Genomic DNA, 12,352 nt, shown 5'->3' with positions numbered 1-12,352 from the left:
CAACTCCCCCAGCATGCTGGCAAATTCCACCAAGCCACGGATGTGCCCCCGAGACAACTTCTCAGTCCACAGACACCACACAAAAATAACAAACATTTATCCATGCCCAACATATTTCAAAAATGAAACAAGTCGCTAAGCCTATCAGGGGAAAAGGCTATAGCTCCGGGTAGCAAGTTCCACTACCCTACCCAAATCTCCCACTGAGGTACACAGCCGATTTACTCACATCCTCAGACCAATGTCCCAACAGCAAGTAGAACAAGAGTTTCCAGGCTGGGCAGGGCCTGGAAACTAACCATTATACTCTCTCCAACGCAGCACACAAATCAAACAACAAAGGCAACCAATACTGGGCCTATCAAACTCAAACACAATATGCAAACCAAACACGTACCTCCACGTTCTCCCAAACCAAAACGTTCAAAGATCCCGGATGAGCGCCCACTTGTCACAAACCGGCTCAAAGCCCGTAACAAAACATATATTCATTAAATAAAGTAAACTAAGTACAATATACAATGGTGTGTATAATCAGTAGTGTAAGTGAGTGTTTTGCATGCATGAATGTGGTAATGCAGGGTGTTGAAAGGTGCCAAAGCAAACAACCAAAAGCCACCAAGATGCGCAACAAAATCTGTAAAGGTGTCTGCATGGAGAGAGTCTCCTCCATGAATGGGGAAGTGGTGTATTTATCCTGGGACACACCGGGCCCAGGTGTTTCCCATGTAGCTGACGACCCTCCCAACTCCGCCCACCTGCATCCTAATAAGGAGACAAGAACAAAGAGAGAATACGGCAGACAGAGTGGGAGGGTCGTCACAATTGGAATGCCAACTGTGAGCCTGGCCTAATCACCCAACCTCAAGCAATGTTCCAACATCTAGTGGAAAGCTTTCCCAGAAGAGTTGAGGCTGTAGCAGCAAAGGGGGGACCGACTCCATATTAATGCCCATGATTGTGGAATGAGATGTTGGACAAGTATGTCCACATAGTTTTGGCCATGTAGTGTTGCTAGCCTGGCATGCTGACCTTTCTAACAAGACAACAACTGTACCCTGTTTCTGGTGCATGTCATGACACTTGTTTGTTACAACAAGTGGCAACTTTTGTCAAAGTTTCCACTTGTTTGTTACAACAAGTGGCAACTTTTGTCAAAGTTTCCTCATGTTAATGTAAAGAGGCACCCTTACTGTGGAAACGGTCTCAACTGCACGTCTTGTCTTGATTTGAACTGGGTTTAATGGTCTCTAATGGTCTCTTTGCCCTTGTCTCTCTCTAGGTATTGACCTGATCGCTACGTTCTATGGGTGTCTGTACGCTGGCTGTGTTCCTGTCACCGTCAGACCCCCTCATCCTCAGAACCTGGCCACCACCCTGCCCACCGTCAAGATGATTGTAGAGGTACACAGCTCTCACTAACATGGCCTAGTTTAATCTCACTAACATGGCCTAGTTTAATCTCACTAACATGGCCTAGCCTAATCTCACCAGCATGGCCTAGCCTAATCTCACCAGCATGGCCTAGCCTAATCTCACCAGCATGGCCTAGCCTAATCTCACCAGCATGGCCTAGCCTAATCTCACCAGCATGGCCTAGCCTAATCTCACCAGCATGGCCTAGCCTAATCTCGCCAGAATAGCCTAATCTCGCCAGAATAGCCTAGCCTAATCTCGCCAGAATAGCCTCTCCTAATCTCGCCAGAATAGCCTCGCCTAATCTCGCCAGAATAGCCTAATCTCGCCAGAATGGCCTAATCTCGCCAGAATGGCCTAATCTTGCCAGAATGGCCTAGCCTAATCTCGCCAGAATGGCCTAGCCTAATCTCGCCAGAATGGCCTAGCCTAATCTCGCCAGAATGGCCTAGCCTAATCTCGCCAATATGGCCTAGCCTAATATCCTAGCCTAATCTTGCTAACATGGCCTAGCCTAATCTCGCCAGCATAACCTAGCCTAATCTCGCCAGCATGGCCTAGCCTAATCTCGCCAGCATGGCCTAGCCTAATCTCGCTAATATTAGAGTAATTATCAATAATCTTACCCACTGTCAAGAAGATGGTAGAGGGACACAGCTGTCACTAACATAACTATGGGTGACTTCGGCGATGTCATTTACAAAATAGCCCCCAACACTCTACTCAGCAAATTGGATGCAGTCTATCACAGTGCCATCCGTTTTGTCACCAAAGCCCCATATCTTGTTATGGCTGCAATCCCAATACCGGGATCGATATGACAACTACCAGTGAAAATAGAGGGCGCCAAATTCAGACCACAGAAATCTCATAATTACAATTCCTAAAACATACATGTGTTTTATATCATTTTAAAGGAAATCCTGTTATTAATCCCACCAAAGTGTCCGATTTCAAATAGGCTTTTCAGCGAAAGCACTACAAACGATTATGTTAGGTCTCCACCAAAACCACAATAAGCACAGCCATTTTCCAAAAAGCAGAAATAAAGATAAAATTAATCACTAACCTTGAATTATCTTCATCAGATGACACTCATAGGACTTCATGTTACACAATACATGCATGTTTTGTTTGATAAAGTTCATATTTATATAAATACATCTGAGTTTACATTGGTTTATTAGATTCACTAGTTCCAAAAACATCAAGTGATTTTGCATAGCCACATCGTAAATGTAGATGGTAATATAAATTATACATATGGAATTATAGATATACCTCTCCTTAATGTAACCGCTGTGTCAGATTTCAAAAAAAGTTTACGGAAAAAGCAACACATGCAATAATCTGAGACGGCTCTCAGAACAGAAGCCAAATTAGCCGCCATGTTGGAGTCAACAGAAACCAGAAAATACATGATAAATGTTTCCTTACCTTTGATGAACTTCATCAGAATGCAGTCCTAGGAATCCCAGGTCCACAATAAATGCTTTATTTGTTCGAAAATGTCTGTTATTTATGTCCTATTAGCTACTTTGGTTAGCGCATTTGGTAAACAATTCCAAAGTCACAAAGCGTGTCCACTATAACGTGACGAAATGTCCTAAAGTTCCCTAACAGTCAGTAGAAACATGTCAAACAATGTACTGAATCAATCTTTAGAATGTTGTTTACATATATCTTGAAGAACGTTCCAACCGGTGAATTAGAATGACTTCTGATGACCGGTGGAACACAGGTCCTTCCCCTGTGAACGCGCATGGTGTAAGAATGGTCAACTCGTGGCACTGGTGACTATTTCCTATGTGATTTGACCCCCCTTGACATTAGAGTCATCAGAAAAAGTTCTATTGACTGTTGACATCTAGTGGATGGCGTAGGAAGTGAAAACTCATCCATATCTTGCTGTAATTTCATGAGATCTTGGTTGAAAATCTGCCACCCCCAGAAAAGAAAAAAAAACAGGAAGTGGAATTTCTCAGGTTTTTGCCTGCTATATGAGTTCTGTTATACTCACATACATAATTCAAACAGTTTTAGAAACTTCAGAGTGTTTTCTATCCAATACTAATAATAATATGCATATAGTAGCAACTGAGACTGAGGAGCTGGCCGTTTACAATGGGCACCTTTTCATCCAAGCTACTCAATACTGCCCCTGCAGCCATAAAAAGAAACTGCCCACCACTGCGACCTGTATGCTCTCGTTGGCTGGCCCTCGCTTCATATTCATCGACAAACCCACTCGCTCCAGGTCATCTATAAGTCTTTGCTAGGTAAAGCCCCACCTTATCTCAGCTCACTGGTCACCATAGCAGCACCCACCCATAGCACACGCTCCAGCAGGTATATTTCACTGGTCACCCCCAAAGCCAAATCCTCCATTGGCCGTGTTTCCTTCCAGTTCTCTGCTGCCAATGACTGGAGCGAACTGCAAAAATCTCTGAAGCTGGAGACTCATATCTCCCTCACTAACTTTAAGTATCAGCTGTCAGAGCAGCTCACAGACCACTGCACCTGTACTTACCCATCTGTAAACAGCCCATCTACCTACCTCATCCACATACTGTTATTTATTTTTGCTCCTTTGCACCCCAGTATCTCTACTTGCACACTCCTCTTCTGCACATCTATCACTTCAGTGTTTAATTGCTATATTGTAATTATTTCGGCACTATGGTATATAGACTTTTTTTGTGTTATTGACTGTGTTTGTTTATTCCATGTGTAACTGTGTTGTTTGTGTCACTGCTTTGCTTTATCTTGGTCAGGTCGCAATTGTAAATGAGAAGTTGTGCTCAACCTTACCTGGTTAAATAAAGGTGAAATAACCAAAATAACACTGTGTGTGTGACAGGTCAGTAAATCGGTGTGTATCCTGACCACCCAAGCAATAATGAAGCTGTTGAAGTCCAAAGAGGCTGTGGCTGCTGTGGACGTCAAGTCATGGCCGATGGTACTGGACACAGGTAACAAACCCTCATTTACTCAAATCTAATGGTATAAGTCACATGCGCCGAATACAATCGGTGTAGACCTTACAGTGAAATGCTTACTTACGAGCCCCTAACCAAGAATGCAGTTTATAAAAATAAAAAATACACATAAGAAATAAACAAGTAATTAAAGAGCAAAATAATAATAGCGAGACTATATACAGGGGGGTACCGGTACAGAGTCAATGTGCGGGGTCACCGGCTAGTTGAGGTAATATGTACATGTAGGTAGAGTTATTAAAGTGACTATTTATAGATGATAACAGAGAGTAGCAGCAGCGTTGAAAGGGGGGGGGGGGGGGGCGTGGCAATGCAAGTAGTCTGGGTAGCCATTTGATTAGATGTTCAGTCTTATGGCTTGGGGGTAGAAGCTGTTTAGAATCCTCTTGGACCAAGACTTGGCTCTCCAGTACTGCTTGATGTGTGGTAGTAGAGAGAACAGTCTATGACTAGGGTGACTGGAGTCTTTGACAATTTTTAGGGTCTTCCTCTAACACCGCCTGGTATAGATGTCCTGGATGGCAGGAAGCTTGGCCCCAGTGATGTACTGGGCCATTCTCACTACCCTCTGTAATGCCTTGCAGTCAGAGGCCGAGCAGTTGACATACCAGGCAGTGATGCAACCAGGATGCTCTCGATGTTGCAGCTGTAGAACCTTTTGAGGATCTGAGGAACCATGCCAAATCTTTTCAGTCACCTGAGGGGGAATAGGTTTTGTCGTGCTCTCTTCACAACTGTCTTGGTGTGCTTGGACCATGTTAGTTTGTTGGAGATGTGGACACCAAGGAACTTGAAGCTCTCAACCTGCTCTACTGCAGCTCCGAGAATGAGAATGGGGGCGTGCTTGGTCCTCTTTTTCCTGTAGTCCACAGTCATCTCCTTTGTCTTGATCACGTTGAGGGAGAGGTTGTTGTCCTGGCACCACACGGCCAGGTCTCTGACTTCCTCCCTATAGGCTGTCTCGTTGTTGTCGGTGATCAGGTCTACCACTGTTGTGTCATCGGCAAACTTAATGATGGTGTTGGAGTTGTGCCTGGCCATGCAGTCATGTGTGAACAGGGAGTACAAGAGGGAAATGAGCACGCACCCCTGAGGGGCCCCTGTGTTGAGGATCAGTGTGGCGGATGTGTTGTTACCTACCCTCACCACCTGGGGGCGGCCCGTCAAGAAGTCCAGGATCCAGTTGCAGAGGGAGGTGTTTAGTACTAGGTTACAGAGATTGTTGATGAGCTTTGAGGGCACTATATGGTGTTGAACACTGAGCTGTAGTCAATGAATAGCATTTTCACATGTCCAGGTGGGAAAGGGCAAAAGAGATTGCATCAAATGTTGGGGCGGTATGCAAATTGGATTGGGTCTAGGGTTTCTGGGATAATGTGTTGATATGAGCCATGGCCAGCCTTTCAAAGCACTTCATGGCTACAGATGTGAGTGCTACGGATCGGTAGTCAGCTTGAAACATGTTGGTATTACAGACTCGGACAGAAAGAGGTTGAAAATGTCAATGAAGACACTTGACATTTGGTCAGCGCATGCTCACAGTGCACGTCCTGGTAATCCGTCTGGCCCTGCGGCCTTGTGAATGTTGACCTATTTAAAGCTCTTACTCACATCGGCTGCAGAGAGCTTCATCACAGTCTTCCGGAACAGCTGGTGTTCTCATGCATGTGCATGCATGTGCATAGCAGGATTTCTTATATTTATTTATTTTATTTATCTGTTATTTTACCAGGTAAGTTGACTGAGAATTTGCAGCAACGACCTGGGGAATAGTTACAGGGGAGAGGATGGGGATGAATGAGCCAATTGTAAACTGGGGATTATTAGGTGACCGTGATGGTTTGATGGCCAGATTGGAGATTTAGCCAGGACACCGGGGTTAACACCCCTACTCTTACGTAAAGTGCCATGGGATCTTTTAATGAGTGCTGAGAGTCAGGACACCCATTTAACGTCCCATCCGAAAGACGGCACCCTACACAGGGCAGTGCCCCCAATCACTGGCCTGCGGCATTGGGATATTTTTTAGACCAGAGGAAAGAGTGCCTCCTACTGGCCCTCCAACACCACTTCCAGCAGCATCTGGTCTCCCATCCAGGGACTGACCAGGACCAACCCAGCAGTGGTAAGCAGGGTGGTATGCTGCTGGCAAATAAGCTTCCAGGTTAGAGTCCCGCTCCTTGAGGCTGGCAGGTCTAGCCTTTAGCTCAGTGTGGATGTTGCCTGTAATCCATGGCTTCTGGTTGGGGTGTGTACGGTCACTGTGGGGATGAAGTTATCGATGCACTTATTGATGAAGCCAGTGACTGCTGTGGTGTATTCCTCAATGCCATCGTAGGAATCTCTGAACATATTCCTGTCTGTGCTAGCAAAACAGTCCTGTAGCTTAGCATCTGCTTCATCAGTCCATCAGTCTAGTCACTGGTGCTTCCTGCTTAAATTTGAGCTTGTAAGCAGGAATCAGGAGGATAGAGCTATGGTCAGATTTTCCAAATGGAGGGCGAGGGAGAGCTTTGTATGAGTATCTGTGTGTGGAGTATAGGTGGCCCAGAGTGTTTTTCTGGTTGCACATTTTAACATGCTGATAGAAATTTGGTAAAACTGATTTGTTTCCCTGCATTAAATTCCCCGGCCACTAGGAGCGCTGCCTCTGGGTGAGCATTTTCATGTTTGCTTATGGCGCAATACAGCTCATTCAATGCTGTATTAGTGCCAGCCTCTGACTGTGGTGGTATGTAAACCGCAACGAAAAATACAGATAAACTCTCTAGGTAGATTGTGGGGTCTACAGCTTTTCCTGAGATACTCTACCTCAGGCGAGCAATAGTTTGAGACTTCCTTAGATATCGTACACAAGCTGTTATTTACAAAAATACATATACCGCCTCCCCTTGTCTTACCAGACGCCGCTGTTCTATCCTGCCGATACATCTTATAACCAGCCAGCTGTATGTTGGTCGTCGTTCAGCCACGACTCCGTGAAGGATAAGATACTACAGTTTTGAATGTCCCGTTGGTAATTCTCCAAAGATTGCACGTTATCTAGCAGAAAGGAAGGAAGTGGGGGTTTATTCAATCGCCTACGAATTCTCAAAAGGCAGCCCACACTGTGGCCCCTTGTTCTCTGCTGCCTCTTCATGCAAATCACGGGGATCTGGGCCTGTTCCCGGGAAAGCAGTGTATCGTTCGCGTCGGGCTCGTCGGACTTGTTAAAGGAAAAAAAGGATTCTGCCAGTCTGTGGTGAGTAATCGCAGTCCTGATTTCCAGAAGTTATTTTCGGTCCTAAGTGACGATAGCGGCAACATTATAAATGACAAATAAAAAACTAAAAAACAATCGGTTGGGGGCACGTAAAACATCAGCCTTCTTCTCCGGCGCCATTGTTACATGCTGCTCTGGACTGTGTGTGAAATCCATCCCTCCAAACCTATTGTTATTCTCCCAACCCCAGACGACCTCCCCAGGACGAAGAGGCTTCAGATCTACAAACCTCCCACCCCAGAGATGCTGGCATACCTGGACTTCAGTGTGTCCACCATGGGCATCCTGGCTGGAGTCAAGGTAAACTAACCCCTGACTGTACCTGGACTTCAGTGTGTCCACCATGGGCATCCTGGCTGGAGTCGAGGTCTGACCTACAACCTACAGTAGTTGTTCTGTTAGAGGGACCTGGGAACAGACTGTGTACTACCCATACTGTACACTGTTAGTTTGAGCGGTACTACCAGAGAGACTGTAGTGTGCCACCAGACAGTCGTTCTGTTATCTCTTCCTCCAGATGTCCCATGCTGCCACCAGTGCCTTGTGTCGTTCCATCAAGCTGCAGTGTGAGCTGTACCCGTCCCGCCAGATAGCCATCTGTCTGGACCCCTACTGCGGCCTGGGCTTCGCTCTCTGGTGCCTCAGCAGGTAAAGGACATGTACAGTGAGTGCATAGCAATATTTTGGGACTGTAAGCTAGCACAGTTAGTGCTCATGTGGTGTAGCAGGGAGATCCTGGTTCTCTCTCTAGAGTTGGACAATAACCTGGCCTCTCTCTCTCTGTCTTTCTCTAGTGTATACTCTGGCCACCAGTCGATCCTGGTTCCTCCTCTAGAGTTGGACAATAACCTGGCCTCTCTCTCTCTGTCTTTCTCTAGTGTATACTCTGGCCACCAGTCGATCCTGGTTCCTCCTCTAGAGTTGGACAGTAATGTTTCTCTGTGGTTGTCAGCTGTCAGCCAGTATAAAGTCAGAATCACATTCTGCTCCTACTCTGTCATGGAGATGTGTACCAAGGGCTTGGGGACACAGACTGAGACACTACGGGTTAGTATGCACTCACACAGGCAGCAAACACACCACACACACTCACATGGATGCACACACACCACACACATACTGTCTGAATTGCTTCCTTTTCTTTTCTCTTCCCTGTGTGTGTGTGTGTGTGTGTGTGTGTGTGTGTGTGTGTGTGTAGTTGCGTAACATAAACCTGTCGTGTGTTAGGACCTGTATGGTTGTAGCAGAGGAGCGTCCTCGTATCACTCTGACCCAGTCCTTCTCTAAGATCTTTAAAGACCTGGGTTTGTCTCCTCGAGCCGTCAGCACCACCTTCGGCTGCAGGGTCAACATGGCCGTCTGTCTGCAGGTGAGTGCAAAATAAAGATTAGATTGATATCTGGCTTCTAGAATAGATTTGCTCTGTTTCAACTCCCATTTAGTCTTTAATGGAGATAATATAAATAGAGGAGGATATTGTGTCTGTGGGTGAGATGTACAGTGTGTTCGGAAAGTATTCAGACCCCTTCACTTTTTCCACCTTTTGTTACATTGCAGCCTTATTCTAAAATTGATTAAATATAACTTTATTACTTGTGGAGCCGTTATGTAGCTAGCTATGTCCCTGTGGAGACGTTACCTAGCTAGCTATGTCCCTGTGGAGACGTTACCTACCTAGCTATGTCCCTGTGGAGACGTTACCTAGCTAGCTATATCCCTGTGGAGACGTTACCTAGCTAGCTATGTCCCTGTGGAGACGTTATCTATCCATCTATGTCCCTATGGAGACGTTATCTACCTAGCTATGTCCCTGTGGAGACATTATCTAGCTAGCTATGTCCCTCTGGAGAAGTTATCTAGTTAGCTAGCTATGTCCCTGTGGAGACGATATCTAGCTAGCTCTGTCCCTGTGGAGATGTTATCCAGCTAGCTCTGTCCATGTGGACATGTTATCCAGCTAGCTATGTCCCTGTGGAGACGTTATCTAGCTAGCTCTGTCCCTGTGGAGATGTTATCCAGCTAGCTCTGTCCATGTGGACATGTTATCCAGCTAGCTCTGTCCCTGTGGAGACGTTATCTAGCTAGCTCTGTCCCTGTGGAGATGTTATCCAGCTAGCTATGTCCATGTGGACATGTTATCCAGCTAGCTCTGTCCCTGTGGACATGTTATCCAGCAAGCTCTGTCCCTGTGGAGATGTTATCCAGCTAGCTCTGTCCCTGTGGAGATGTTATCCAGCTAGCTATGTCCATGTGGAGATGTTATCCAGCTAGCTATGTCCATGTGGAGATGTTATCCAGCTAGCTATGTCCATGTGGAGATGTTATCCAGCTAGCTCTGTCCCTGTGGAGATGTTATCCAGCTAGCTCTGTCCATGTGGACATGTTATCCAGCTAGCTCTGTCCCTGTGGAGATGTTATCTATCTAGCTCTGTCCCTGTGGAGATGTTATCCAGCTAGCTCTGTCCCTGTGGAGATGTTATCCAGCAAGCTCTGTCCATGTGGACATGTTATCCAGCTAGCTCTGTCCCTGTGGAGACGTTATCTAGCTAGCTATGTCCCTGTGGAGACGTTATCTAGCTAGCTATGTCCCTGTGGAGACGTTATCTATCCAGCTATGTCCCTGTGGAGACGTTATCTATCCAGCTATGTCCCTGTGGAGACGTTATCTATCCAGCTATGTCCCTGTGGAGACGTTATCTAGCTAGCTAGCTCTGTCCCTGTGGAGACGTTATCTAGCTAGCTAGCTCTGTCCCTGTGGAGACGTTATCTAGCTATCTATGTCCCTGTGGAGACGTTATCCAGCTAGCTCTGTCCTTTGTTAATTTGCTCGCTGAAAGGTAGAGCCTGCTGTTTTTTTTTCTCCCTTTGAAGCCATGGGGATTGTTTTTGTTAGCACACCACAAGTTCCTTCCCGGGTCCGACCTCTATTTGGAGCCACGCCTCGCAGTTGTATGATTCGCTAAAATTAAATGATGTCCAAGACTTTACTCGGTTAGGTCACTCCTATAGAATTGTATGGTCACTCCCACTAAGGCCAAATATGAATGGTTATATTCCAGGCATATGTATGTGTTCAATAGCCTGGAAGCAAGGTTAATCAATCAATCAAACAATCAAATGTATTTATAAAGCCCTTCTTACATCAGCTGATGTCACAAAGTGCTGTACAGAAACCCAGCCTAAAACCCCAAACAGCAAGCAATGCAGGTGTAGAAGCACGGTGGCTAGGAAAAACTCCCTAGAAAGGCAAAAACCTAGGAAGACACCTAGAGAGGAACCAGGCTATGAGGGGTGGCCAGTCTTCTTCTGGCTGTGCCGGGTGAAGATTATAACAGAACATGGCCAAGATGTTCAAATGTTCATAGGTGGCCAGCAGGGTCAAATAATAATAATAATCACATTGGTTGTCGAGGGTGCCACAGGTCAGCACCTCAGGAGTTTTTTATTTTTTTTATTTCACCTTTTTTTAACCAGGTAGGCTAGTTGAGAACAAGTTCTCATTTGCAACTGCGACCTGGCCAAGATAAAGCGTAGCAATTCGACATACAACAACAGAGTTACACATGGAATAAACAAAACATACAGTCAATAATACAGTAGAACAAAAGAAAACAAAAAGTCTATATACAGTGAGTGCAAATGAGGTAAGTTAAGGAAATAAATAGGCCATGGTGGCGACGTAATTACAATATAGCAATTAAACACTGGAATGGTAGATCGGCAGAAGATGAATGTGCAGGTAGAGATACTGGGGTGCAAAGGAGCAAAATAAATAAATAAATACCAGTATGTGGATGAGGTAGGTAGATGGGCTGTTTACAGATGGGTAAGTACAGGTGCAGTGATCTGTAAGCTGCTCTGACAGCTGGCGCTTAAAGCTAGTGAGGGAGATGTGAGTCTCCAGCTTCAGAGATTTTTGCAATTTGTTCCAGTCATGGGCAGCAGAGAACTGGAAGGAAAGATGACCGAAGGAGGAATTGGCTTTTGGGGTGGCCAGTGAAATGTAGCATGCGCTCCAGCAGGTATGAGTGAGTGCTACTATGGTGACCAGTGAGCTGAGATAAGGTGAGGCTTTACCTAGCAGCGACTTGTAGATAACCTGTAGCCAGTGGGTTTGGCGACGAGTATGAAGCGAGGGCCAGCCAACGAGAGCATACAGGTCGCAATGGTGGGTAGTGTATGGGGCTTTGGTGACAAAACGGATGGCACTGTGATAGACTGCATCCAGTTTGTTGAGTAGAGTGTTGGAGGCTATTTTATAGATGACATCACTGAAGTCGGATCGGTAGGATGGTCAGTTTTACGAGCGTATGTTTGGCAGCATGAGTGAAGGATGCTTTGTTGCGATATAGGAAGCCTATTCTAGATTTAATTTTGGATTGGAGATGCTTAATGTGCGTCTGGAAGGAGAGTTTACAGTCTAACCAGACACCTAGGTATTTGTAGTTGTCCACGTATTCTAAGTCAGAGCCGTCCAGAGTAGTGATGCTGGACGGGCGAGCAGGTGCGGGCAGCGATCGGTTGAAGAGCATGCATTTAGTTTTACTTGCGTTTAAGCGCAGTTGGAGGCCACGGAAGGAGAGTTGTATGGTATTGAAGCTCGTCTGGAGGTTAGTTAACACAGTGTCCAAGGAGGGGCCAGAAGTATACAGAATGGTGTCGTCTGCGTAGAGGT

General features: G+C 45.9%; 1 protein-coding gene across 12 annotated transcripts in view; it reads left to right on the top strand.

Moving 5' to 3' along the window:
* Positions 1–12,352, top strand: part of dip2a (DIP2 acetate--CoA ligase A) — a 200,069-nt gene that overhangs the window by 165,956 nt on the left and 21,761 nt on the right. For all 12 annotated transcript variants that reach the window (XM_090216476.1, XM_090216474.1, XM_090216475.1 and 9 more), the window contains 6 exons: positions 1,283–1,404; positions 4,277–4,388; positions 7,868–7,977; positions 8,195–8,325; positions 8,556–8,724; positions 8,876–9,046. In XM_090216476.1, the coding sequence (XP_090072602.1) occupies positions 1,283–1,404; positions 4,277–4,388; positions 7,868–7,977; positions 8,195–8,325; positions 8,556–8,724; positions 8,876–9,046 (815 nt within the window). The remainder of the gene's footprint in view (positions 1–1,282; positions 1,405–4,276; positions 4,389–7,867; positions 7,978–8,194; positions 8,326–8,555; positions 8,725–8,875; positions 9,047–12,352) is intronic.

The sequence above is a fragment of the Oncorhynchus mykiss genome, chromosome 22, assembly GCF_057628025.1.
Source record: "Oncorhynchus mykiss isolate SJ-2025 chromosome 22, ASM5762802v1, whole genome shotgun sequence".
NCBI lineage: Eukaryota > Metazoa > Chordata > Actinopteri > Salmoniformes > Salmonidae > Oncorhynchus > Oncorhynchus mykiss.
Note: the sequence above shows the minus strand (reverse complement) of the source record. Positions and strands in the feature narration are given on the sequence as shown.